Raw genomic sequence first — 24,076 nt, 5'->3', positions numbered from 1 at the left:
TTTTATACTTATATATTGCACTAATATAATAGAAATTCATTTGGCAGCTATTTCTATATCAAAATTTTATATATTAGAGTAAACATACTGTTATATTATTTTTTATATATTTTTTACTTTTCACTTTTTTATCTCTCTTTATGTCAAGTTTTGAAATTCTATATATGAAATAAGCCATAATGAGTGCAGTTTATATATTTATTTATTTATTTATTAATGTGCTTTAAACATTGTTTAATAAACTATTTAGTTTTGAGGTTTTTTAATGCTGTATTAAAACAGTATCACTAGTAGTTTAAAGTTTTAAATGTGATTCCTCTCTTTTTAATGAATGTAATTGCGTAATTGCATAATTGTTAGATTAATTGATTGAATGACAATTTGGTTCTTGCTATATAATCTCTGGCTTCATTATGTTGTATATGGTCTGAAGAAGCGTATCTGGAGATACGTGAAAGTGCTTACCTCTGTCTTTAATAAATCGTTATATTATATTTTTAAACGTGGAGAGTCTGGAGTTTGTATTCTACATTACTTCACAACTTTATTTATTCAACTCTGTACTTCTCTTAATGCCCTTCAGTGAGCAAAGTCCTAGAATTATGATAACCTTCTGATATACTAAGGTTGTCTATTATAGACTTCTCCATGGAGATCTGTTTATAGTCTTTCAAGCTATGACGTCCCCACTCTGGGTCTGTAATCATGGAACTTGAATCATCATGACTGACACTGGAGAGGGACGTTCACTTGGAATACAAATGGATATACTCAGTATTTCCAGATGCAGACCTCTCTGCATCAAGCAGAATTTCCCTTAAGAGAACACAGGGAACACAGTCAACCCGGGGTTTGGATTTCTTTATATCTGTCTCCCTCCAGGGCACCAGTGAGGCTCCCCACAAGCACAGCCATAGGTGTAAGTCCTCAGCTGAGTGTCCAAGCCAAGTCCTCCAGCATCATCTCTGTGAAACCAGTGCTTCATGTCCTTGCTCCAGGGAGTTAACACACACACTGTGAGGTTTGCTTTTCACACACAAACACACACACACACACACACACACACACACACACACACACACACACAAACACACACACACACCTGGGAAAGGCTGGCACAGATTTACCCGCTGTGCCACCTTCTGCCCAGACTATAATGTAATTATCACTGCCACCAGACACTACAAAGCCAGTTACCTAAGGCTTTTGCAAGGGTACTCAGTTATACTGACTGCAACCCTAGGGTCCACCATAGCAACTTGCATTTTGATGGCTGGCTTGATGTAGCCATAGATCCCCCTCAGACTCCTCCTGCCTCCTACTGCAAATACTTAGCGCCAGGGCCTCCCTATCATGGTAAGGTGTCCATCCTCCTGCCTAGCAGTTCTACCATGTAGTTAACATCACTGACCTTCCTTACCATTTTGAAGGGTCCCTCCTAGGCTGCCTGCAGCTTATTGACACAAACACACTGTGAGGTTTGATTTTCACACAAACACACACACTCACACACACACACACACACACACACACACACACACACACACACACACACCTGGGAAAGTCTGGCACAGATTTACTTGCTGTGCCCCCTTCTGTCAAGACTATAAGGTAGTTATCACTGCCACCAGACACTACAAACCCAGCTACCTAAGGCTCTTGCAAGGGTACCCAGTTATACGGAGTGAAATTATTATTAACACAAATGGTAATCTTGACCAAACAGCCAGGCTTCAGGAGTGGCCATAGTATCAACAATAGATTTAAGTACTCTCAAAGATAAAATATTCTCTAAAGGACCAGCTACAATGAAAAGTTCAAATATATTTAATACTAAATAATAAAAGAACATGAAAATGCCAAATATCAGTTTACATTAAACACTAGAGTTTCAGTCACATGAAATGTTAAAAATAACACCGCTAGAAAGATTCACACAGTTATAGGAAAAACAATACTTAACTATTCTTACTATGTTTTCTTGACTGATGTAGAGAATCTACTTTCTTAATATAGCAAGGCAAGATGAAGTAGGTGAGGGATCTTTCTATGTCAGGTTCCAAGAAACAGACTACCCTGAGACTTCTGTCTCAGCTAATATTAAAACATTATTTCTGTACAGAATGACATCACATAGATCTAGTCATCTGAATTCTAGTTCCCATACAAACCCCCCCATTGCTAGAAACTGCCCAGGTTTAGCACCTATATTTCAATAATGCACACACAAGAGCTTTGCTCAGGTCTGGTGCAGCTTCTGGAAGTCATAAAACAATTACAAACTTATACTCCTTGTACAGAGACTAACAAACATCCACGGTGGTGCAGCAGTAGCGTTGTTGACTCACAGCAAGAGGTTCTCACGTTCGATTCTCGGCTGGAGTGTGGGGAGTGCCTTCTGTGTGGAGTCTGCATGTCCTCCCCTCAGTTGGGTGGGCATTCGAAAGACATGCGTAAATGGGCGTGCCATCGTTGAAGGTTGGATGTCGAGCTGGCACCTCAGCATTCGTGAAAATCTACTGCCAATCATTAGCAGACCGGAGTTCCGCTGTGGCGACCCCTAACCGAGAAAAGCCGAAAGACAAACAACAACAGAGACTAACAAACCGTGCTTCTCACAGACATTGTGTCACTGGTTTCATTCAAAACTGTGAGATAACATCTTTATGACCTAATTCCAGTAATTTAATTTCTTACTATTTTCCAAAGTTAGCTGGAGCTGAGCTTAACCTCTTCTCTTCCAGTATTCTCTGTTAACATATATATGTTTAATTCATTTACAATACAATCAGGACTCACTGTTGGTACGTTTTTAACACAAGCAACTTTACAAATCCATTTCTAATGCAAGCATGTATACAAATCGGTTTGATATTCAAATAACATGTAATTTATTTTATTTATTTATTTACAAAATTCCAGCAAGCTGTGCTGGCATATGTTATACATCCACTGCTCTACTTCTTCTGGCATAGCTGGCAATATCTTACATCATCGCACAAGCCATGAAGGATCAAACCTTCTTTGACTTCCCATTCCTTCACAGAACAAATAGTTTCTCCAATACCTGGTTAAAGGAACTAAACCTTTGTCAGCAGATAAACAATGTATCCCTCACCTCTGGAACAAACTTCCAGCACAGGTCAAGCAGAGTAGCATCCTTGTCACATTCAAGGTACACCTATATAATTGGATAGACAGCCTCAGATTCTCCCCTGGTCTGTTTTACCTTGCTTTCCTTCAGGCTGGAGAGAACTTTCAAATGGGTTTTAGGTAAACATATAATAGTCTGCAGACTGATTACCTTGTACTTAACTATGAACGTATCTACCTTCTGTGAGGGCTCTAGACAGATAATAGATTTGGTAACTCAACCTTTCCATTTTTCATAGGAAAGTTATGGTGTAAGCCACCACTGAATATTAGCCAGATACTCCAAACATACTAGTTTCAAACTGGCAGGAAATTACTGCCTGCTGATCTTTTTACAGAGAATCACTTGACTAGGATTTTGACTCAGCTAAAGCCTTTCTGCACTGCTGCTTCACCTTCCCTTTCTCTTCCACACTGCTGTATTCCCCCACACGTTTTCATTCTCATTTCTTTCATCACCCTTCCATTGACACAGCTCCATCTTTACTTCCATTCATTTTACATCTCCATAACTGACTGTCTTTGCCTTTTCATCTTTAATTTCTTGCTTTACTGCTTCTTATTACCTTGCCTTTTCTCCTCTTTATGTCACCATTCATCCTTTGTCTGCTCCTCCATCTGTATTACTCCTGGTGTTTGTCCTTCAGTTACCTTAATGTCCTCCTTTGTCTTCAGACCACTCATTGATAGTCCGTCCTAGCAGTTCCCTTTTACTTTCAGCTCATTAGTTGCATTCCTTGTTACTGCCATAGTCATGTTTACTGTCTGTTCTCTATCTATTGTGTATGTTGCCTCTAGCTTAGCATTCCTTTCCTCATGATACTTCAAAGTGAATATTGTCTGCTCCAGAAGAACAGGATATGTGCTATGTTGTGAATCTAATGCTTCTGTTGCAGTTGTATATGTTTATGTAATTAACTTAATATTTGTTTGTTGTATGTGTGTATGTGTACCAGAACACACATTCACACACACACACACACACACACACACACACACACACACACACACACACACACACACACACACACACACACACACACACACACACAAAATAACCTATCACTGTCTTTATCAATTTTTTTTTCCTCTTGCTGCTTCTTGGCCAATTGACCCCTTGCGATCCCCCTTCATTGGGATGAGAGCCAACTTTGGACGGGAGGGTCATCATTAAGGCAAATGGATTATTTTTTATTATATAGCATTCAAGGAGTCGGCATGCATTGGGCCATTGTGATTTATGTGCCCACCTCTGTCCACTATCCAACAGAGATTCTACTGTGGTAGGTATGTCCAGGCACAGGCCTTATTCTTGAAGAAAGGTGAGCTGCCTTATCCATATTATTCTTATTCTCACCTACCCCAGCTCTGAAGGATGCGCAAGCCTCTATTCAGTCTCTGTTCTCCTGGGTTAGGAATAGTGTAGTTGGCTTAACTTATTGTTGCCTTGAATAATTGAACTGATTTGCCAGTGCCTTCTGTATGGTGATTGTTTGTTTATTGAGCCATTTATATTTTATTCTTTACCACTGTATTCTAGATTTAATCCAAGATGTTTTTGTTAGTAATATTGTGTGTCATTGTTGATTTCCTATTCTTAATACTGCTTATTGATGTTTTTTATTCTTTTATCTGTGTATCATAAGGTCTTTCTCTGATATAATATTGATTTATAAAGTAAAAGAAAATGATAAACAAAAGTCAGGCCAGAACTTGTCTAAAATGTAAATGCTGTGTCCTGTTTGACATGCACTTGCATCCATATATTATTATTATTATTAGTTGTCTATATTTTTATTGTTTGTAGCTTTTCTTCCTGCATATCAGTTATTAAAAAGTCTGCCCAGCTAGAACCCATTAGATAAAAAAGCAAATAACAAGTGAGTAAGCAAACATAAATAAAGGAAATGATAGCAACTGAAGTGAATTTAATACAAGAAGCAGATCATTAAATAGAATTAGAAGTCGGCATTAACAGCGCAGAAATGTAATGTTATTGGAAAGTCAGAGTGTAAACAAATATTTTATATTGTACAGACAGATTTTGCAGCCAGCATTTCCTTTTGCTAAAAAACAAATTCTCCATGAGCAGAGTATATGCAGAGATCAAATCTTTATTAAACTAAATATACACTGGTGCCTTCAAGCTTCATTTCATTTTGTCTGAGTTTGATATGGAGGTTTATAGTACAGTAGAGGCATTAAAACATTTCTGCAAAGACTGAGGGTTACTTTTTTTGTTTTTAAGCATTCTTTAAGTAGCATACTTTAGTTACTGTGCTGCGTTGAGCTAACTCTTCATGTTGTGCAGTAACATAGGCACTCTGGGTAATATTACTGTGCCTGCTACAGTAATACTGAATAAGTACCTTTAGAGAATGGGCGACATGTACATCGCCACTCTGATTGGAGAATGAACGTTCTTCAGCAGGGTGTAATGTCAGCTGACAAATGAGTCTGACACCTCACAGCAGCATGTTAAGGTGCTGTGGTGCTTAGACTGTAATGAAGCTAATAACTGCCATTATTTTATGTTCACAAAGCAACACTTTTGTTGTTTAGCAAGTATAAAATTAAAAGAAACATAGAATTAAAAACATAAAAAAACTGTGTGTGTGTGTGTGTGTGTGTGTGTGTGTGTGTGTGTGTGTGTGTGTGTGTGTGTGTGTGTGTGTGCAGCACTTTTGTATGTTTGATTCTGTCTGCTTGTGTGATTGTTTGCATGGAGATGGATCAAGCAGTGGTAGGGCAAAGACTCCAAAACAGGAACAGATTTTAAACATTGATGTTATAAAATTAGAAAGTTGCTAGATTAAAAAAGTCTAAAACACAAATGTATGTCATTATTTAGCGAGTTCAATCCCCGAAGATTTGCCAGTAAATGACAAATTTTATGAGTAAGGGACCAAAAAACTGCATAACATCTGGACATTTTTTGATACAAATTATATATGTTTATATTTCAAAAGACTTTTGACTGAAATATAGTCATTAATGCCTAGTGCATGGTCTGCTCTTAAAAAAGTTTGCCATTTTAACTCTAAAAGTTCTAAATATATGTTGAAATGCCCTACTAATCTCTTTTTATGTGTCTTAAAACAGGTCTTCAGGTATGTTAAATGGGCATTACTGGATTTCAAAACTGTTTGTTTGAACTTGAGAGAAAGGTTCTCATAGGTTCATAAGTTCATAGGTTAGTACTAAGCTATCAGCTCTAGGGCCTATACAAGCCTAGCCAAACAATTCCCCTGATATTTCTTCCCACAGTATTTACTTCCCTGGACCCCTCTCTAGCATGAATTTCCTATCTCCCATCCACTCATCAGGGTTCCTTTGGAAGAGGGTCAAGGAGGCGCGCTGCTGGACATGTGTGGGTAGTCTACTCCAGAGTATGGGGAGTCTCTGGGTCAGGAACCTATCCCTTCAGCATGTTTTGTTCATTGTGATGATAAGGTTTAGATCCCTGGAGCGTGTGGCTCTGAGGGATTGGGATTTCTTTAAGTGGAGCATGTCCAACAGCTCAAGGTTTGACATGGCCTTGTATGTTAAGCAGAGATCGCCTCTGAGTAGACAATATGCCACAGAGTACAGCTGGAGTTTTTTAGATAGTCAGCATAGGGAATCTGCTTTAGGCCTGTGATTCTTTTAGTGAGGCATTTCTGTGGCCTTTCCAGCTGTTGCAGATGTCTTGGGAGGTACATACCAAATGGGGCATTGTACTCTATAATGGGACTAATGAGGGATGAGTACAGTAGGACAATGCACTCCTTTTTTTGGATGAAAATCTCTTAGTGATGAGGTGTGCCACATAGAAGGATTTCCTGACTGTTGTGGCGATGTGGTTATCGAAGATGAGACCACTGTCCACCTGTGTCCCTAAGTCTCTCATCACAATTTTTGGTGTTTAGTGTACTGCCACCTATGTGGTAATTCATGGGTACATGTTTTTTCCCAAAGGGGATAACTATACATTTCTTGGCATTAAGCTTGAGCCCATGGCTCTGGCACCTCGCATCTGTATCTGTAAGGCCCTTTTGTAGAATATCCACATCATTTGGGGATTCAGTAATGGTTCCCAGTTTGCAGTCATCTGAGAACTTTGTTAGCCAGAGTCCCTTAGTGTTGGCCTGTACTTCAGAGAAGTAGATGCCAAACAAGAGCGGCCCTAGGGCTGAACCCTGAAGTACTCCACTTGTCACTTATCTGGAGCTGGATTTGGAGTCGGCTACTTTTACAGTCTGGGTTCTGTCAGTAAGCCTGATGGAAACCCATCGAGCAATGTAGGGATTTATACCCAGCTTAGTAAGTTTATCTATGATTCCAGAGTGTGGGGATGGTGTCGAAGGCCTTAGCGAGGTCCAGATAGGCTGTGTGGACTGCCTTATCCTCATCCACAGCTCTGGAGACTGATTCGAAGAAGTCAGTCAGGTTCAGGAGACAAGATCGGCCCTTCACAAACCCAAACTGGGCGTGGTCCAGTGTTTGAAGGTTGCCAATGTCTTTATTTATAAGTTCCATGATAATGTGTTCTATGTCCTTGCAGATCAGGCTCGTCAGACTGATGGAACGGTAGTTTCTGGGATCCAAGGTAGATCCCCCCATGTGGAGTGGGATAATTGTAGCTGTGCGCCACTCAGTGCGCACGAAGCCTTAGGTGAGGTTATGATTAAACATGACACTTAGGTAAGGTCCAGTTCATTTTGTAGTTCATGTAGTTCACAGCCCGGGATGTCATCTGGTCCCATGGATGCTGTATTCTTAGCTTTGGAGAGTGCGGTTTCTACCTGTGTGGCCGTGATTACCGGAATTTGGTATTGGGATGGGCCCTTTAGTGGGTGAGAGGGGGGTGAAGTTGGCACTAAATCGATCTGCCAGGATATTGGCAATATCCTTGGGATCAGTATATTTAATGCCATTCTGTTGTAGCTCAGAGCAGATCTGAGCATTGCCATTTAGATTCTTGACATAACTATAGAATGACTTGTGGTTGTCTTTGGAATCTTTGGCAATTTTATTTTTGTAACTAGCTTTGAAGGATTTTATGAGGGATCTCAGCTTCTTACTGAGGCTGGTAAGGAAGTTTTTTGCATCCTTGGATTTTCCTCTTTTCTGCAACAGTTTCTTCCTTCTGCTGAATAGTTTGTTTATGGCAGCAGACCACCAGATTGGCTTCCTTTTTTTGGAGGAGAGCATCTTGATTCTATTTGGGATTGCACGATTCATGCACGTTCAGTGCCTTAGTGTAGGATTCAGCAGTCGAACTTTCAGCTGCCGTCTGCATAGGTGCCATGAAGTTTGTCACTTCTGACTTAAGTAGCATGAAGTTGGCTTTGGAGAAGTTTTTTACGGAGGTTTCTTTACTGTGGGGTGGGGGTAGGATGTGGATGTCAAGGGTGATTTGTTTATGGTCAAACCTGACCATTGAGGAGGTGACCACTGGTGTGGAGCATCTATCTCCCATGTTGGTAATGACCAGGTCTAGGATATTGGAGCCTCTGGTGGGACAATGGACTAGTTGATCCAGGGCGTTGGAATTTATTAATTCCAAGAACTGTTGGGAAAAGGTGTTGGTTCCTGAGTAGTTTTCCCAGTTAATGGCGGGGTAGTTGAAATCACCCAGTATTAGGGTGTTTGGTTGTATCTTAATATTTTCCAGTATGTTTAGAAAGGTGTAGTGAGAATCTTGGGGCATGGTGGGGGATCTCTAGCAAGCTGCAATTTGGATTGCAGTCTTATCTAGAGAATTTCAGATGCATTGTGTTGGGCAACTAGCATGGAGGTGTGAATATCCTTGGTGAATATGGACACTCCACCTTTAGTGTTTCGGTCTTGGTTTGGTGGCTGAAAAGTGTGGTAAGAGTTGTAGCCTGGTATTGCAAGGGTGCTCTCTGGAGTCTTGAACCAGGTCTCAGTTACTGCACATATATCTATGTTCTCCATTTTTAGGAGTGCTTTGAGAGAGTGCATTTTGAGGTTTAGACTTCTAGCATTGAGTAGCATTACCTTCAGATTTTGCATGCTTGTATCTGTTATGATGGCAGTTTTGTCCTTTGAACATTGCCTAAAAAGGCACTATAGGGGTGGCAGGAGCTTTAGCCAGTAACCTAAATCCCAGGGGTGACAGGTGCAGACCATTTCTGGTAAAGCATCGTGGTTTGTTGATCATGTCGTCCCAGACAGACAGATACTGGATCCCCTTTGAATGACACCAGAAGCTTAGCCAATTGTTGAAGTCAATCATTTTGTTCTTATACTGTGGTATCATTCTGGGCGAAGGCAGGATGCTACTCAGGGCTAGGGTCATAACTGCCTGGGCCACATGATCTGAGAGCTCTTCCATGTCTCTTTTCATGTTCTCCATGGAGGTACATCTCAAGTCATTCACTCCAACATGGACAATGTCAGAGTCGTATTTGTACTTGTTGTGGAGTGACTTGAGTGCATGCATTATGTGGTGGATCCCGGCACCCGACAGGCAGCTGACCATAATTTTCTCCTTGCTCAGCTTGGTGAGTGGGACATCAGTGTGCCTGACTATAGAGTCACATATGACTAAAGTGTTGGGTACGTTGCCTTGCCTTCTCAAATTTAAACCTTTGTGATTGGAGAACCACTATTTAAATAGGTGCCAGGAATTTAACATTGTTCTTTTAGGGTTTAGAGTGTATGCATTCCTGAATGGTATTAAACAAGGGGACAGCATTCATATTGACATAAGCAACATTTAGGTTCATAGGTAGGTACTAGGTTATCGGCCCTGGGGCCTATATAAGCCTAGCCAAAAAAGTTCCCTGTCTTTCGTCACCCAAGAAAGTTATTTTCCTGCACCCCTGTCCAGCAGAGCCTCAGAAGTGATCCGCAGGGTGAGTTTCCTATTTCCCATCCAATTGTCTAGATTTTTCTTAAAGAGGGAAAATGAGGAGCTTTGCTTGACATGAATGGGTATTCTGTTCCAGAGTATGGGAAGTCTCTGGGACAGGAATCTATCCCTCCAGCATGTTCTGATTATTGTGGTCTCTGGAGCGTGTGGCTCGGAGGGATTGAGGTTTCTTTAAGTGTAGCATATCCAACAGATCTGGGTTTGACATGGCTTTGTATGTTAGGCAGAAGTCGCCTCTGAGTAGGCGATAAGCGACAAAGTAGAGCTGGAGTTTTTTAAAACTGTCTGCGTATGGCATCTGTTTGAAGCCAGTAATCCTCTTAGTGAGGTATTTCTGTGGCCTTCTAGTTGTTGGAGATGTCTTGCAAGGTACATGCCAAATAGGGCATTGTACTCTATAATGGGTCTGATGAGGGATGAGTAGCAAGGAACGATGACCTCTTTTCTTCTGGAGGTGAACCCCTTTGTGATGAGGTGTGCCATGTAAAAGGATTTCCTGACTACTGTGGCAATGTGATTATCAAAGGAGAGACTACTGCCCACCTGTGTCCCAAGGTCTCTTATTACACTTTCGGTGTTTAGTAGGCTACCGCCTATGTGGTAGTTCATGGGTACAGTGTTTTTCCCAAAGAGGATGACAGTGCACTTCTTGGCATTGAGCTTGAGGCCATGACTTTGACACCAAGCATCAGTCTCAGTGAGGCCCCTTTGTAGAATGTCCACATCATTAGGTGATTCTATTATGGCACCTAGTTTTCAGTCATCTACGAACGTCATTAACCAAAGACCTGCTGTATTAGCCTGGACTTCTGAGAAGTAGATGTCAAAAAGGAGAGGACCCAAGACTGAGCCCTGTGGTACTCCACTTCTCACTGGTCTGAAGTTGGATTTGGAGTCGGCTACTTTCACTGTATGGGTTCTGTCAGTGAGCTAGTTGGCCACACATCTTGTGACATAGGGATTTATGCCCAGTTTAGTGAGTTTATCTATAATTCCAGAGTGGGGGATGGTGTTGAAAGCTTTGGCGAGGTCAAGATAGGCTGTGTGCACCACCTTACCCTCCTCCACGGCTCTGGTGACTGCTTCAAAGAAGTCAGTCAGGTTTAGGAGACATGACCTACCTTTTATAAATCCAAACTGAGTGGGGTCCAGAGCTTGGAGGTTACCTATGTCCTTGTTTATAATCTCCAAGATGATACGTTCCATGGCCTTGCAGACCAGGCTCGTCAGGCTAATGGGGCAGTAGTTCCTGGGGTCTGTGGTGGTGGTCCCTTTGTGAAGTGGGATAACCATCGATGTGCACCATTCTGTAGGCACACAGCCTGAAGTGAGGTTATGATTGAACATGGTACTTAGGTGGGGTGCCAGTTCATTCTGTAGTTCATGCAGAACACAGCCTGGGATGTTGTTAGGTCCCATGGATGCTGTGTTCTTGGCTTTGAGGAGTGCAGTCTTTACTTGTGCAGCCGTGATTACAGGGGCTTTGCATTCTTCCGGTATAGTGATGGGCCCTTTGGGGGGAGAGAGGGGGTGAAGTTTGCACTGAACCTATCTGCCAGGATGTTGCCAATATCAGTTGGTTCTGTATATCTAATGCCATTGTGCTGTAGCTCAGAGCGGATTTGAGTGTTGCCAATGAGATTCTTGACACAGCTGTAGAATGCCTTGTGGGTGTCTTTAGAATCAGTGGTGATTTTATTTTCGTAACTAGCTTTGGAGGATTTTATGAGGGATCTCAGCTTCTTACTGAGGCTGACCAGGGAGTTCCTGCAATCAAGGGATTTTACTCTTTTTTGCAACAGCTTCTTCCTTCTGTTGTAGAGTTTGTTTATGGCAGGGGACCACCAGATTGGCTTCCTTTTTTTGGAGAATAGCGTCTTGGTTCTGTTGGGGATGGCACGATCTATGCACTCGTGTATGTGCTTATACAGTGCATTTCTACAGGATTCAGCAGTCGTACCTCTATTTTCTATCTGTATGGGTGTTGTGAAGCTTGCCACTTCTGTCTTAAGAAGCTTGAAGTTGGCTTTGGAGAAGTTTTTTATGGTGGTTTCCTTAATGGGGGGTGGGAGTGGGATATTGATGTCTAGGGTGATTAGCTTGTGGTCGGATCTGACCAATGAGGTGTTGACCTCTGGCATTGAACTTCGGTTGCCCATAAAGGAATTTGTTTGTTGGTCGTTGATGTTCGTTGGTAGCTTACTTATTAGATAAATAAACCCGTTTTACTTTATCAACTGCTATCTGCTTACTGTGCCTACATTGGACAACCTTCATTGCACCGGATCTTGGTTTGATTCATTATTTTGTGGTGGTTCACGAGTGTTTGGTTATTAGTACATAAGTAGTTTTCCATTTGATGGAGGAGTAGTTGAAATCACCCGTTATTAGGGTATTGGGCTGTACCTTAATATTACCCAGTATGTCAAGAAATGTGGAGTGGGCATCCTGGGGCATGGCAGGGGATCTGTAACAAGCTACAACCTGGATTGCAGTCTTGCCCAGTGTTAGCTGCACTTGGATAATTTCAGATGCATTATGTTGTGCAACTAGCCTGGAGGTATGGATATCCTTAATGAATATGGACACATCTCCTCCTTTAGTGTTTTGGTCCAGATTAGGTGGCCGAAAGGTATGGTATGAGTTATAGCCTGGTAATGCAAGGGTGCTCTCTGGAGCCTTGAACCAGGTCTCCATCACTGCACAGATGTCGATTTTCTCCATTTTAAGGAGTTCCTCGAGTGAGTGGATTTTGAGGTTTAGACTTCTAGCATGGAGTAGCATTACCTTCAGATTCTGCTTGCTTATACCTGCTATGGTGGTGAGTTTGTCGTTTGAACTTTGCCTAAAAAAGGCACTATAGGGGTGGCAAGAGGCTTAGCCAGTGTCCGGAATCCCAGGGGCAACAGGTGCATGCCATCTCTGGCAAAGCATCGTTGTCTGTCGATCATGTCGTCCCAGGCAGACAGACACTGGATCCCCTTAGAGTACCACCAGAAGCTTAGCCAATTGTTGAAGTCAATCATTTTGTCCTTGTATTATGGTATCATTCTGGGCGATGGCAGGATGCTACATGATCCGAGAGCTCCTCCATGTCTCTTTTTATGTAGTCCAGGGAGGTACGTTTCAGGTCATTCACAACAACATGGACAATGACAGAGTCATATTTGTAGTTGTTGTGGAGTGTCCTGAGTGCTTGCGTTATGTGGCGGATCTTGGCACCCAACAGGCAGCTGACAGTAACTTTCTCCTTGTTTAGCCTGGTGAGTGGGACATCAGTGTGCCTGACTATAGAGTCACCTATGACTAGTATGTTGGGTACGTTGTTTTGCCTTATGGGCTGAGGTTGAGTGGCACACTGATTTTGTTTGCTGTGTGTCATTTGGGTAGTGTCGGGGGGTGGTGGTTGCTTGCATTTCAGCTTTGGAGGTCTCTGTTGTTTGGGCAGATTTTTATTGAGAGCCTCCGCGAATGTAGGTGTATGTTTTGTGTTACTATGTGTGGGTTTAGGTGGTGTAGGTTTTGATGGACTATGTGTTGAGTGTGGTATGGTGCAGGTGTTTACCTTTTCCTCTTGATTGTCTAATACAGTCTTGACTGGAGAGAGCTTGGCTTCTAGTTTGGCTATATAAGTGCATCTCTCACAGGTTGTAGTATTGGTGTTAGGAGGAGAGTATTGTCAGTGTACATGAAGCAATTGCTGCATTGCCCCAAGATGCCCAGATTCATCAGGTGGACAGGGGAAAATACTGGGAGCTGACCCTTAGACATGCCTGGATGGATTGGTGTTTTTATTTTAAGTACTAAAAACTAATAGAAGATTGGAAGTTTTGCATTTCTTTTCCCATTGGAACAATGAAAAATGGTCGCATTTAAAGAACAAATTATAACTTTGGACATTAATGTCACACAGCATCCCTCCTTCAGCCTTTTTTGTCACATATATGATATTTGGTGACCAAGACTGAAAGACATATTGCAACCATTATTGATAAATGGCAAACTTTTTTTAAGAGCAGACCATGCACCAGGCATTAATGACTGTATTTCGGTCAAAAGTCTTATGAAATATAAACGTATATAATTTCACATGTATTTAATTTTATTATGTGTATAATCACATTTTATTAATTTTTTTAATGTTCAACATTGGATACTTGATTGTTGTTTTTGATTGGAGTGTAATTGTGACATAGTGAGATTTTTATTTAAATATGAACATTTGCATGTATACGTTATTCTTACGAAGTTCTTGATATTAAATACAATGAAAGCGCTTATTTCATTCTTCTTTTTATTTGAAGAGTTATGGCTGAGTTATGGCTGTTCTTTTCCTTTGTGGTTGAGTTTGGTTTTTGAGTTATTTTTATCTGGTTTTCAAGCAATTTTACAGACAGCCCATTCTCTATGCACAATAATGCCATCTACTGTGCATGTTATTGTGTGAGTAACACCCTTCCAGGGGTGGAGAGCCACTCGGCTTGGAGAATCAGGCCTCAGAACATTCCTGGGTGTGCGTTATTTATACAGTTACACACACATCCTGTTGGGCAATATTTCTTGTTTATTTTGCAAAGTTCAGCAGTTTATAGTCCACTGGTTACTAGTACATTTACTATACTTTTGAAAGTATAACAGTTAAGATGCATGACAAAATTTGACATATGTTGATCTTTAAACATTTTCAGCAGGAACTAAGAGCCATTTACTTTTGTAGAACTTTATACTTAGAATATCTTATTTGCAGCAATTATAACCAAAGGTAGCATTTATAGAAATGTTACCCTGGATTGTCGTTTTTTTGTGTGTGTTTTAAAAGCATTGTGAAACGTAAGCAGCACTGTTGCTTGAGTGGTATGTTGCAGCATCAAAATTCCGTTGATTTTAGAGTAAGAAGTATACATTCAAATGTCAGCCTAATGTTTTGAGAGCTCGATAAAAGCTAGTGAAGAATTGTCACACTCTTAGAAGGAATGAACAGTGCTTTGAGTAGTGATTTACTTGTTGGTATTACAGCATTTAAACCGATTTTACTGTTTACATTTTTTTTAGGGGATTACATCCTTGAAGCGAAACCAAAGGAGATCTCTGAAGTTCAACGGTTGAACTATGAGCAGGTAATGCAATGAATGCTCTTCAGAATTATGTTAATAACTACAGTATACAAGCTTTCCTAGGAAATGTAGCAGACATGGTGGGTAGTAGCAACTGCATTGAACTTACCCAGAGATATAGAAGAATATAATGGCACTGTTAGATAACATTACAGTATCTCTAGAATAACACATACTGCCATAAAGTAGCACGCTTTGTTTCCACTTTCAGTAAATGCCCTCACTGACAGTAAATGGTAGGGGCATCTAATTTCAGTATCTGATGTAGTATTACTGCATATTACAATAGTTATTGACTGTCAGTTTATATTAATCTGTTAACTGAAGAAGCCTATACAGTTGTCTGATTTCATTTGTGAAGCTGAAATGCTGTAGCACATTATATTTATCCTTCAGATATGAACAACAGCAAATTAAGTAAATGTTTCTGTAACCATTTGAAATGTTGGGACTCTAGAGTGAGTCCCAAAACATGGACACTGAATAGCCGAAAAATGGTCTTACATATAGCCAGTCCAAGATAGTAATTTCCCCTGAATATTCCCTTTTCCTACAAGGAATGACGATCTCAGAGTTGTGTATATATTTGGAGGGTGTAGGGAGGTTTGCCCTCCTTAAGTAAAAGCAGCAAAGATGTACTCAAAAAAACCATGCTGTTCCCAGACCTTTATAACGCTGTTGTGCTGACGTTTATACTTTCTGTGGGAGCAGTTACTTCTCATTGGTAAATTTTTTGTGTAGTTATTCTCTTAATATCCCATACTACTTCAGCAAGACAGAGACAGCAGTCTTACATGCTGATATTTCCTTTCATTGGCATAGGCATTAGAATAGGGTGGGAGGGTGCTATAATGGGTAAGGTGTTTACTTTACAGACACAGAGTACAGGGTTTGAGTCTCACATGAAGTAACTGACTAGGCTTAAAATGGCCCAAAAGGGCAGTTAGCCTAGTACTAATCTATGAACCTATGAACCTACAAAATAATCTTCGTTGGGTGGGAGGGTCAGTGGATTGATATTACCTAACAAGTTTACCTCCTGTTTGCTTTCCAGATATTTTTGTCTAGATCTTGTGTTTTTAGATATCTTATTTTGATAGGTATTTCCTGCCTTGTTCTCAGTGGGTTTTCATTTTGTGATGATTTGCAGTGTTATGTTCTGTATATTTAAGGATTTATTTTATCAAAAAATGATTGTTTTTAGCAGTTTCTCCTTGTAGCTGTTACAGTTTATTTTAACCTTTTCTCTTAATTCTTCAAGAGCTGTGTAAAATTGCAGCGTGTCGATTTGATTGTGACGTTCCACCATCTCTTTTTTCATTTTAGGAGTTGTCTTTGTTCTAAAGTATTGCATTATTTTCTTTTTTTTTCTACATTTTCCCAGAGGCAGAACTTTTTCAACTTATCAGTTGTGTGGTGGTGGTGGTGGTGGTGGTGGTGGTGGGGGGGTTAAGAGATCTTCTCTGGTTTTAGAATTCCGTATGCTGACTTGCCACACAGTACATATCAACTTATGCTTTGGCTGCCTGTTGCATGGATTATGGCTAAAGGGTATATGAATCAGTTCATCTGCCCAGTTAGAAAAATACCATAACATAACATAAATAAGCAACTTGTATGGTTGGTAAAGTTGTTATATTTCACAGCCTGGGTTAACTTAAACATTGGTTCATGGGTTCATCTGTGTTTACTAGGTTAATGACTGTAAGAGTCTTGTTATGCCTAACCAGATATCCCAAATCTCTGACAAGTTCTGATACCCTTGATAAGTGTAAGCATGAAACATTTACAAGCAGGGGCCTGTGTCCATTAGAGACATAGGTGCCAAACCAGGGATGAATTTCCTGATGTTCTTTGTGTTTCACTGTTGCAGTCATCACCTGTGGGTTATCCCTGCTGTGGTAGCCCTCGGCCGGCCTGAATACCAAAGTCAGTGTTTTTCTGCGTCGGCTGCTGTCACCTGTAGTCTGATGGCAGGTCGTCAGTGCTGTAAAGCAAGGCAGCCCACGCCATTACACCAGTCTTTTTTGCCGTGGAGCCAGTAGCAGAAGCAGTTCACAAGTGTGCCAGTCGGTCACTACCAGAGTTTGAATTACAGCTGAAAATGTCTAAAGCTAAGTACCCCATTGGGGATCCTTTTTTCTTGCACTAACCGCTGTCCAAAAAAGTTAACAACTGTCTTGCCTGTGGAAAGCAGATCTCACACCAAGGCTTCCATTCATAGGGCATCACTTGTTTAGGCCCAGACCACGACATCCCCCATTGCTGGTTCTGTGCCCTCTTTAATGTGAGAACCATTCGCTGTAGAGCTCTTATTGTAGACAGGTATTTTCGACTTCCATCTTCGCATTCCGAAATGGCGTCCATCAGCCAACAATCTGTGGAGATTCTGAAAAAATGCAGAGATAAAGATAGAGACAGACCACACAAGGCCAAGCCTTCCGGCGACTCTTCCGCTAAGCAGGTCCTCAGTTCTCAGGAATTCAGCAAAGCATTTTCGCAGCCCCTGATTCCCAATTCGATGTCTACGCAGGCCTCTACCGAGACCCTTTCGGAGTTCGGTATACCGCAGAAATCTTCTTCGTCTTCCGAGCCTTTGGCTGCCTCTGCCTCGGTTGGGTCCGGAGCTGCGACGCAGGCACCGGCTTCCAAAGAGCCTCTCACACTGCAGAATCTAGACAAAAAAAATGACGTCTTGTCATCCAACTACTGTTTCTCTCAGACCGATGGATACTCTTAGGCCTAGAAGCCAGGCCACACCTAGAAAATCTGCCTCTAGCCACCATCTTGCTCCTGTTCCATCACCCCAAGCACAAATGCTTAAAATGGCGAAGGATCTCATCTCCCTTATCAGGGGTAGTCAGGCCACAACTTCTAAAAGGAAAAGACACCCTTCTCCTGAAATAATGATAGAACAGGATTCTGAGGAATGTGATTATTTGGATTTTGAAGAAGAACAACAACCTCTGATTGCTTATGAGGATTCAGATGCAGAGGAATCCATTCCTTCTGCCTCCCCACCAGAAGACCTTTTCTTTGGGGAAATCCTTCACACCCTCAGGGAACATTTCCAGTGGGAATCTCAGGATTTCCCCCAGACTAAGAAAATACTAAGAGAGTTTCTGGACCTGCCCCAGCACAGACCCCTGGCCATCCCCCATGTTTTGGAAGTGGTGGATGATGTTTTCCATGAATCCAGTTTAGCCACTGATGCCCTCCCACCTGCTCCCAGTAAACCTGACAGGTATTACAGAGTAGTGGATTCTCACAAATACCTGTACAGAAATCCTGCTGTAGACCCAGAGGTCATTACACAGGGACCTAAAGGAGCTAAGACTAGTTCTGCCAAGAATCCTTTTCCTTCTGTCAAGGATTCCAGAGCTCTGGACAGATGGGGTAAAAAAGTGTACACCTCTGCAACCTTAGCTATCAGAGCACTCAACTGTCAGTTCCATATGTTAAAATATCAACAATACACTTTGGAACTATTAAAATAAAAGATTTCAACAATTCCTGACTGTGCAAATTCAAAAGAGTTAGCAGATTTACTGCACTCTATTTGTCAAGTGGCCAAACACTCATTACACTTTGGATATGACGCTCTAGAAGCCTCAAACAGGGCAGCAGTGGTAGGATCTGTCATTAGGGATATGCATGGTTGAAGGAACACCCTCTCCCTGATCATGTCAAGTCTAAATTAATTGATGCACCCCTAGATAATTACCACTTGTTTGGAGTAAAAGCAGAAGAGGTGCTTAAAAAGATGGAGGACAAAGCAAAGTCTAGTGGTGGGTGGCGCAGTGGTGCAACGGTTAACGCTGTCACCTCACAGCAAGAGGTTCTCCGGTTCGATTCTTGGCTGGGGTGTCTTCTGTGCAGAGTTTGAATGTTCTCCCTGCATTCGTGTGGGTTTCCTCCAGGTACTCCAGTTTCCTCTCACATTCTAAAGACATACTTCTGGAGCATTTCTCCCTGGGCCTCCACTGAAAACAGGATCTGTGGAACCTAGTCTGACTTTCCCAGTCAACAAATCTTAAATAAATAAATAAATAAATAAATAAATAAATAAAAATAAATAAAAACGTAAAAGATTTCTTTCAGGTTCAACCTCCCAGGTTCAGCAGGAACTTACCCTCTAAGCACTGGCCCTTCCCTGCACCTAGCAGACAGGGCCAAAGTAAGCCCTGCAGGGACAGACCACCCAGGCCCCTATCCCAGGGGCAGCAGAGAACCAAACAGTGGACCACTTCCGCCCCAAAGGTAGGGAGTTCTAAGCCATCCTTCTATGGCAAAAACTCTCAATGACTTCCTCTCCCCCCTTTCACTCACCAAAAGCTAGGAGGAAAGCTCTCCCACTGCAAAGAAAATTGACTTTCTGTAACAAAGGACCAATAGTTCCTAAAGATCATTTTTCAGGGATGCAAATTCTCTTTCAACAAACTCCCAATTCTAAGAGGGTACCCAGACTTCCTATCAACTCAGTGTGCAGAGGCATTGAAACAGGTCCAAACTCTCATATCCCACGGGGCAGTAGCACCTGTCCCCTCAGATCAAACAGGCAAAGGCTTTTATTCCAGACTATTCCTTGTTCCCTGAAAAGAGGGCACTTGGTGCCCTATCCTGGATCTATCCATTCGGAACACCTCCCTGGTGGTCTCCAAATTCAAAATGCTAACTTTGCAGCAGCTGTTGCCTTTGCTGACAAAAAATGCCTGGCTAGTGACACTAGACCTAAAAGATGCCTACTTCCACATCCCCATAAGGGAATCCTTCAGGAAATTCCTGCACTTCAAAGCAGACTCACAACACTTTCAGTTCTCTGTGCTACCCTTTGGCATATCTACTGCATCCAGAGTATTCACCAAATGCTTAGACCCGACCATACCATTTTGCAGGCAGAGAAATACACAGATTTACCCTTTTCTGGATGACTGCCTCATTCAGGCAAAGTACAAAGAACAGCTTCTCCAGGACCTTCTGTTTGTCAAAAACCCGCCTAACTTTCCTAGGGTTCACCATCAACGAGAAGAAACCAAAGCAAACACCCTCCAGGAAGATAATTTTCTTGTGAGCACTGGTGGACACAGCATCCCAAATGGCCTTCCTATCCCCAGAAAAGCAAGCTTTCTGCCTGTCTACTTAACCGAGCTGGTTTCCAGAAGTCACCTCACTGCGAGGAAGTTTCTGCAAGCCTTGGGGTACATGGTATCTTGCATCCTTCTAGTTCCACTGGCCAGGCTTCACATGAGGAAACTTCAGTGGTATCTAAAGAACCTTTGGAGTCAGCACTCTCAACCTCTAGAGACCTCTCTCCCTTTGATCCCCTGTATAAGGGATGAGTTTCTCTGGTGGGCAGTGGCCTGTGCCAAGAACAAGGGTCTTCCCTTCATCCTCCGCCCTACCGGGCAGACCTTCACCACCAATGTCTCAGACGTTGCTTGGGGCGCTCACCTAGCAGGCAGGTGCACCCAAGGTCCTTGGGATGCCCAGCACCTTCCCTTACACATCAACCTGAAGGAAATGATGGCAGTACAAAAGGCTCTGACATCCTTCAAACCCCATCTCAGGCCAGGGGTTCTCTTTATCAAAACAGACACCACCACAGTAACGTGGTATATCAACAAACAGGGAGGGACCCAGTACTACCCTCTGTGCAGGCTAGCCATGAACCTCTGGCTGACAGCCTCCTCCATGGGATTTCACCTAATTGCCCAATACCTGCCAGGGATCAACAACACCCTGGCAAACCACCTAAGCAGAAACTTACTGGACCCCACAAATGGCAGCTCCACAGAAAAATCTTTTTGCAAGTCATTCAGGAGTGGGGAACTCAGGAGGTGGATCTGTTTGCTTCGCACCTCAACCTTCAGCTGAAAAAATTCTGTACCAGGGAGTATCACCACCTAGCATGGAAGGTGGATGCCTTGACCTTCACCTGGAACTCCCTGTTTGTGCATGCATTCCCTCCTCTGCCTCTCATTCCGAAGGTACTGATCAAGATAAAGGAGGAAAGACCAAAGGCCGTCCTCATTGTTCCAGATTGGCCCAGACAGCATTGGTACCCCTTACTGCGCAGCCTGACATTACAGCCTCCCAGACAGCTTCCCCTGATCTCAAACCTCATGACCTAGGTTGGGGGGGGGGGGAATGTTGCACCCAGACTTGCAGACTCTCAAATTGTCAGCATGGCTAATACTTTACAAGCAAACAAGGGGCCCCTTTTAAGCAAACAGGTCCTAGACATTATCATAGAGGCCAGAAGGCCCAGCACCAGAAAATCCTACGCAGGGAAATGGAAAAGATTCTGCTCCTAGGGCCAGTCCAGAGGGGGCAGTACCTCACAACCTTCCATCCCTCTTATCCTGGACTACCTAGCGGAGTTGCTCAATAGTGGCCTCTCCTCCTCTTCTATTAAAATCCATGCCTCAGCCATTTCAGCTTATTTCAATACAGAGCAGCCCCTCTTCTCACATCCTTTGATTAAACAATTCCTCAGAGGGACTTCTAATATCAGACCTCCCAGAAGCCCACCCACGCCACCCTGGTACCTGAATTATGTTTTAGAAAAACTAACCTTAACACCAGTCGAACCTGCTGCTTCAGCAGAACTGAGATACCTCTCCTGGAAGACTGCTTTCCTACTAGCTGTCATCTCAGCCAGAAGGGTTTCAGAGCTTCAGGCACTCGTGGCCGTTGAGCCCTTCATCATTTTCCATGCAGACAGGGTCTCCCTGAGGACTAGCCTCTCCTTTATGCCCAAGGTGATATCTGATGTGACCCTCAACCAAGCCATACATCTACTCACCTTCTTTCCTAACCCTCAAAACAAGGGGGAAAGAATTCTGCACTCACTAGACATGCACAGACAGCTCAGATACTACATGGACCGTACTAAACCCTTCAGAAAACAGACCAACTTCTTGTCAGCTTTGCCCCAGGGGCAGAGGGGAAGCCCATTTCCAAGCAAACCATTTCCAAATGGATGTCACACTGTATCCATTTCTGCTACAGACTACATGAGAAACCACCCCCTAAGTCTATTCGTACCCATTCCACTAGGGCAGTCTCCACTTCCACAGCATTCCTCAGAGGAGTTCCCACCAGGGACATCTTGGAAGCTGCCACCTGGACCTCTGTCTATGCCTTTACAAAGCATTACCACCTACCTCTTTTCTGTAAGGCTAAGGCAGGGTTTGCCTCTGCAGTTCTGGAGGGCATGCTGACCCATTCCTAAGTCTCTAACTAATCCTTCCACCCCTCTCCTCAGATTTGGGAATTCTCCCACAAGTGATGACTACAGCAGTGAAACACAAAGAACATAGTACAGTTGTGAGCACTTACCATAAATGTAGATGTTCGGGTGTATTCACTGTTGCAGTCCTAGTTTTCCTCCCTCCATCCCCCTTATATCCTCTTTCCTTAGGGGGACATAAGCTTCTCACGGTGGCTTTTAGCCACCAGGACCACTTTACCATATTTTCTTGTGCTTCTGATGGGTTAGGGCAAGAAAAACTGCCTTGCTTTATAGCACTGATGACCTGACGTCAGACTACAGACGATAGCAGCCGGCGCAGAAAAAAATTAACTCTGGTTTTCGGGCCGGCCAAGGGCTACCACAGCAGGGATAACCCACAGGTGATGACTGCAACAGTAAATACACTCGAACCTACATTTATGGTAAGTGTACACAACTGTACTTTCTCCATACACTTGTCCAAGTTACACTTGATTTGGGTTATGGAGAAACTCTGCTTCACATGGATAAGGAGCCTGTTCCCAGAGAACATGTAGTCTTTGGGATACATACCTGTCTCTCCAGCAGGTCCTATTTATATCACAGGCAAGGTTTAAGTCTTTAGAATGAGTAATTCTGGAGCTGTTTGTTTTGAGGATATGCAGGAGGTCCATCAGAGTGGGGTCTGACAGTGGCCTGTATGCCAGGCATAAATGTCCCCCTCAACAGCCTGTAGGAGACAGAATAGATGTCAACTTTATATGACCCCCAAGCCTGCCTTTGTTAGAGTGAAGCCTTCTAGCTTATCAGTGGGAGTGGTAAGCAGTAGGTAGCCTATCTACCACAAGAGGAGTGGTTTCCGGCCCAGAAATTGTAGTTTATTGGCCGTTTGGACAGTTTTTCCATCTCTTTCAACTTTCTGGCTTAAAGCCCACATTTGCTCTTGTTTCCCGACTTTCCTGTAACTAGTCTAGTCCAGATACAGATTTGCTGTATCCAGGACTGTTTGTAAGCTTCTGAGCAGTGCCAAAGTCTTCTCTTCAGTTTTTCCCTTAGATCTGCTAGTTTTATCTTCTCCTGCACTTTTACTAGCTTATTAGTCTAGCACTTTACCAGACTTTTTGTAGTAATTATTGTAAGCACACAAAAGTGCTACCAGCACTAAACATTCTACAATGAAACAGCTCCAGTACTTATTATTATTAATGCCCACCCCTCCAAGCATGTCTAAAGGTCAGTTCCCTGTGCTTTCTCCTATTAACCTGGTGAACTTGGGCATCCTGAGGCAATGTAGCAACTGCCTCATGTACAATGACAACCCTCTCCTGTTACCTCCCAACACTCAGACTTGCGAGAGATGCACTTATATATTCAAACTGGAACCGATGCACACTCCAGCCAAGACCGGAATAGATGGTAAAGAGGAAAATGTCAGCACTTGCACCACACCACATGGAACACATAGCCCTCCAGAACACACGCGAGCACTGCCTTCACATAAAAACACAAACCACACACCCACCTTCATGGAGGCTCTCAATAAAAATCTACCCAAACAGCAGAGGCCTCCAAGGCAGAAACGCACTTGACCACCACAACACAACACCAATTACGAGACACATAACTCTCTTAAACAGTGTGCCACTCAACCAAAGCCCCTAAGGCAAAACAGCATGCCCAACACACTAGTTATAG

At 42.6% G+C, this 24,076-nt stretch overlaps 1 protein-coding gene across 1 annotated transcript in view; it reads left to right on the top strand.

The window, feature by feature from the left end:
- MINDY2 (MINDY lysine 48 deubiquitinase 2) overlaps window positions 1-24,076 on the top strand; it is a gene marked incomplete in the record, with an annotated part of 1,894,024 nt that overhangs the window by 605,341 nt on the left and 1,264,607 nt on the right. The window contains 1 exon segment of the mRNA XM_044078895.1: window positions 15,086-15,150. Coding sequence (XP_043934830.1) covers window positions 15,086-15,150 — 65 coding nt within the window.

Source organism: Protopterus annectens, chromosome 7.part1, assembly GCF_019279795.1.
Source record: "Protopterus annectens isolate FY-2018-M chromosome 7.part1, PAN1.0, whole genome shotgun sequence".
Taxonomy (NCBI): domain Eukaryota; kingdom Metazoa; phylum Chordata; order Ceratodontiformes; family Protopteridae; genus Protopterus; species Protopterus annectens.
The sequence above is the reverse complement of the archived record's forward strand: the minus strand, read 5'-3'. Positions and strand labels throughout refer to the sequence as shown.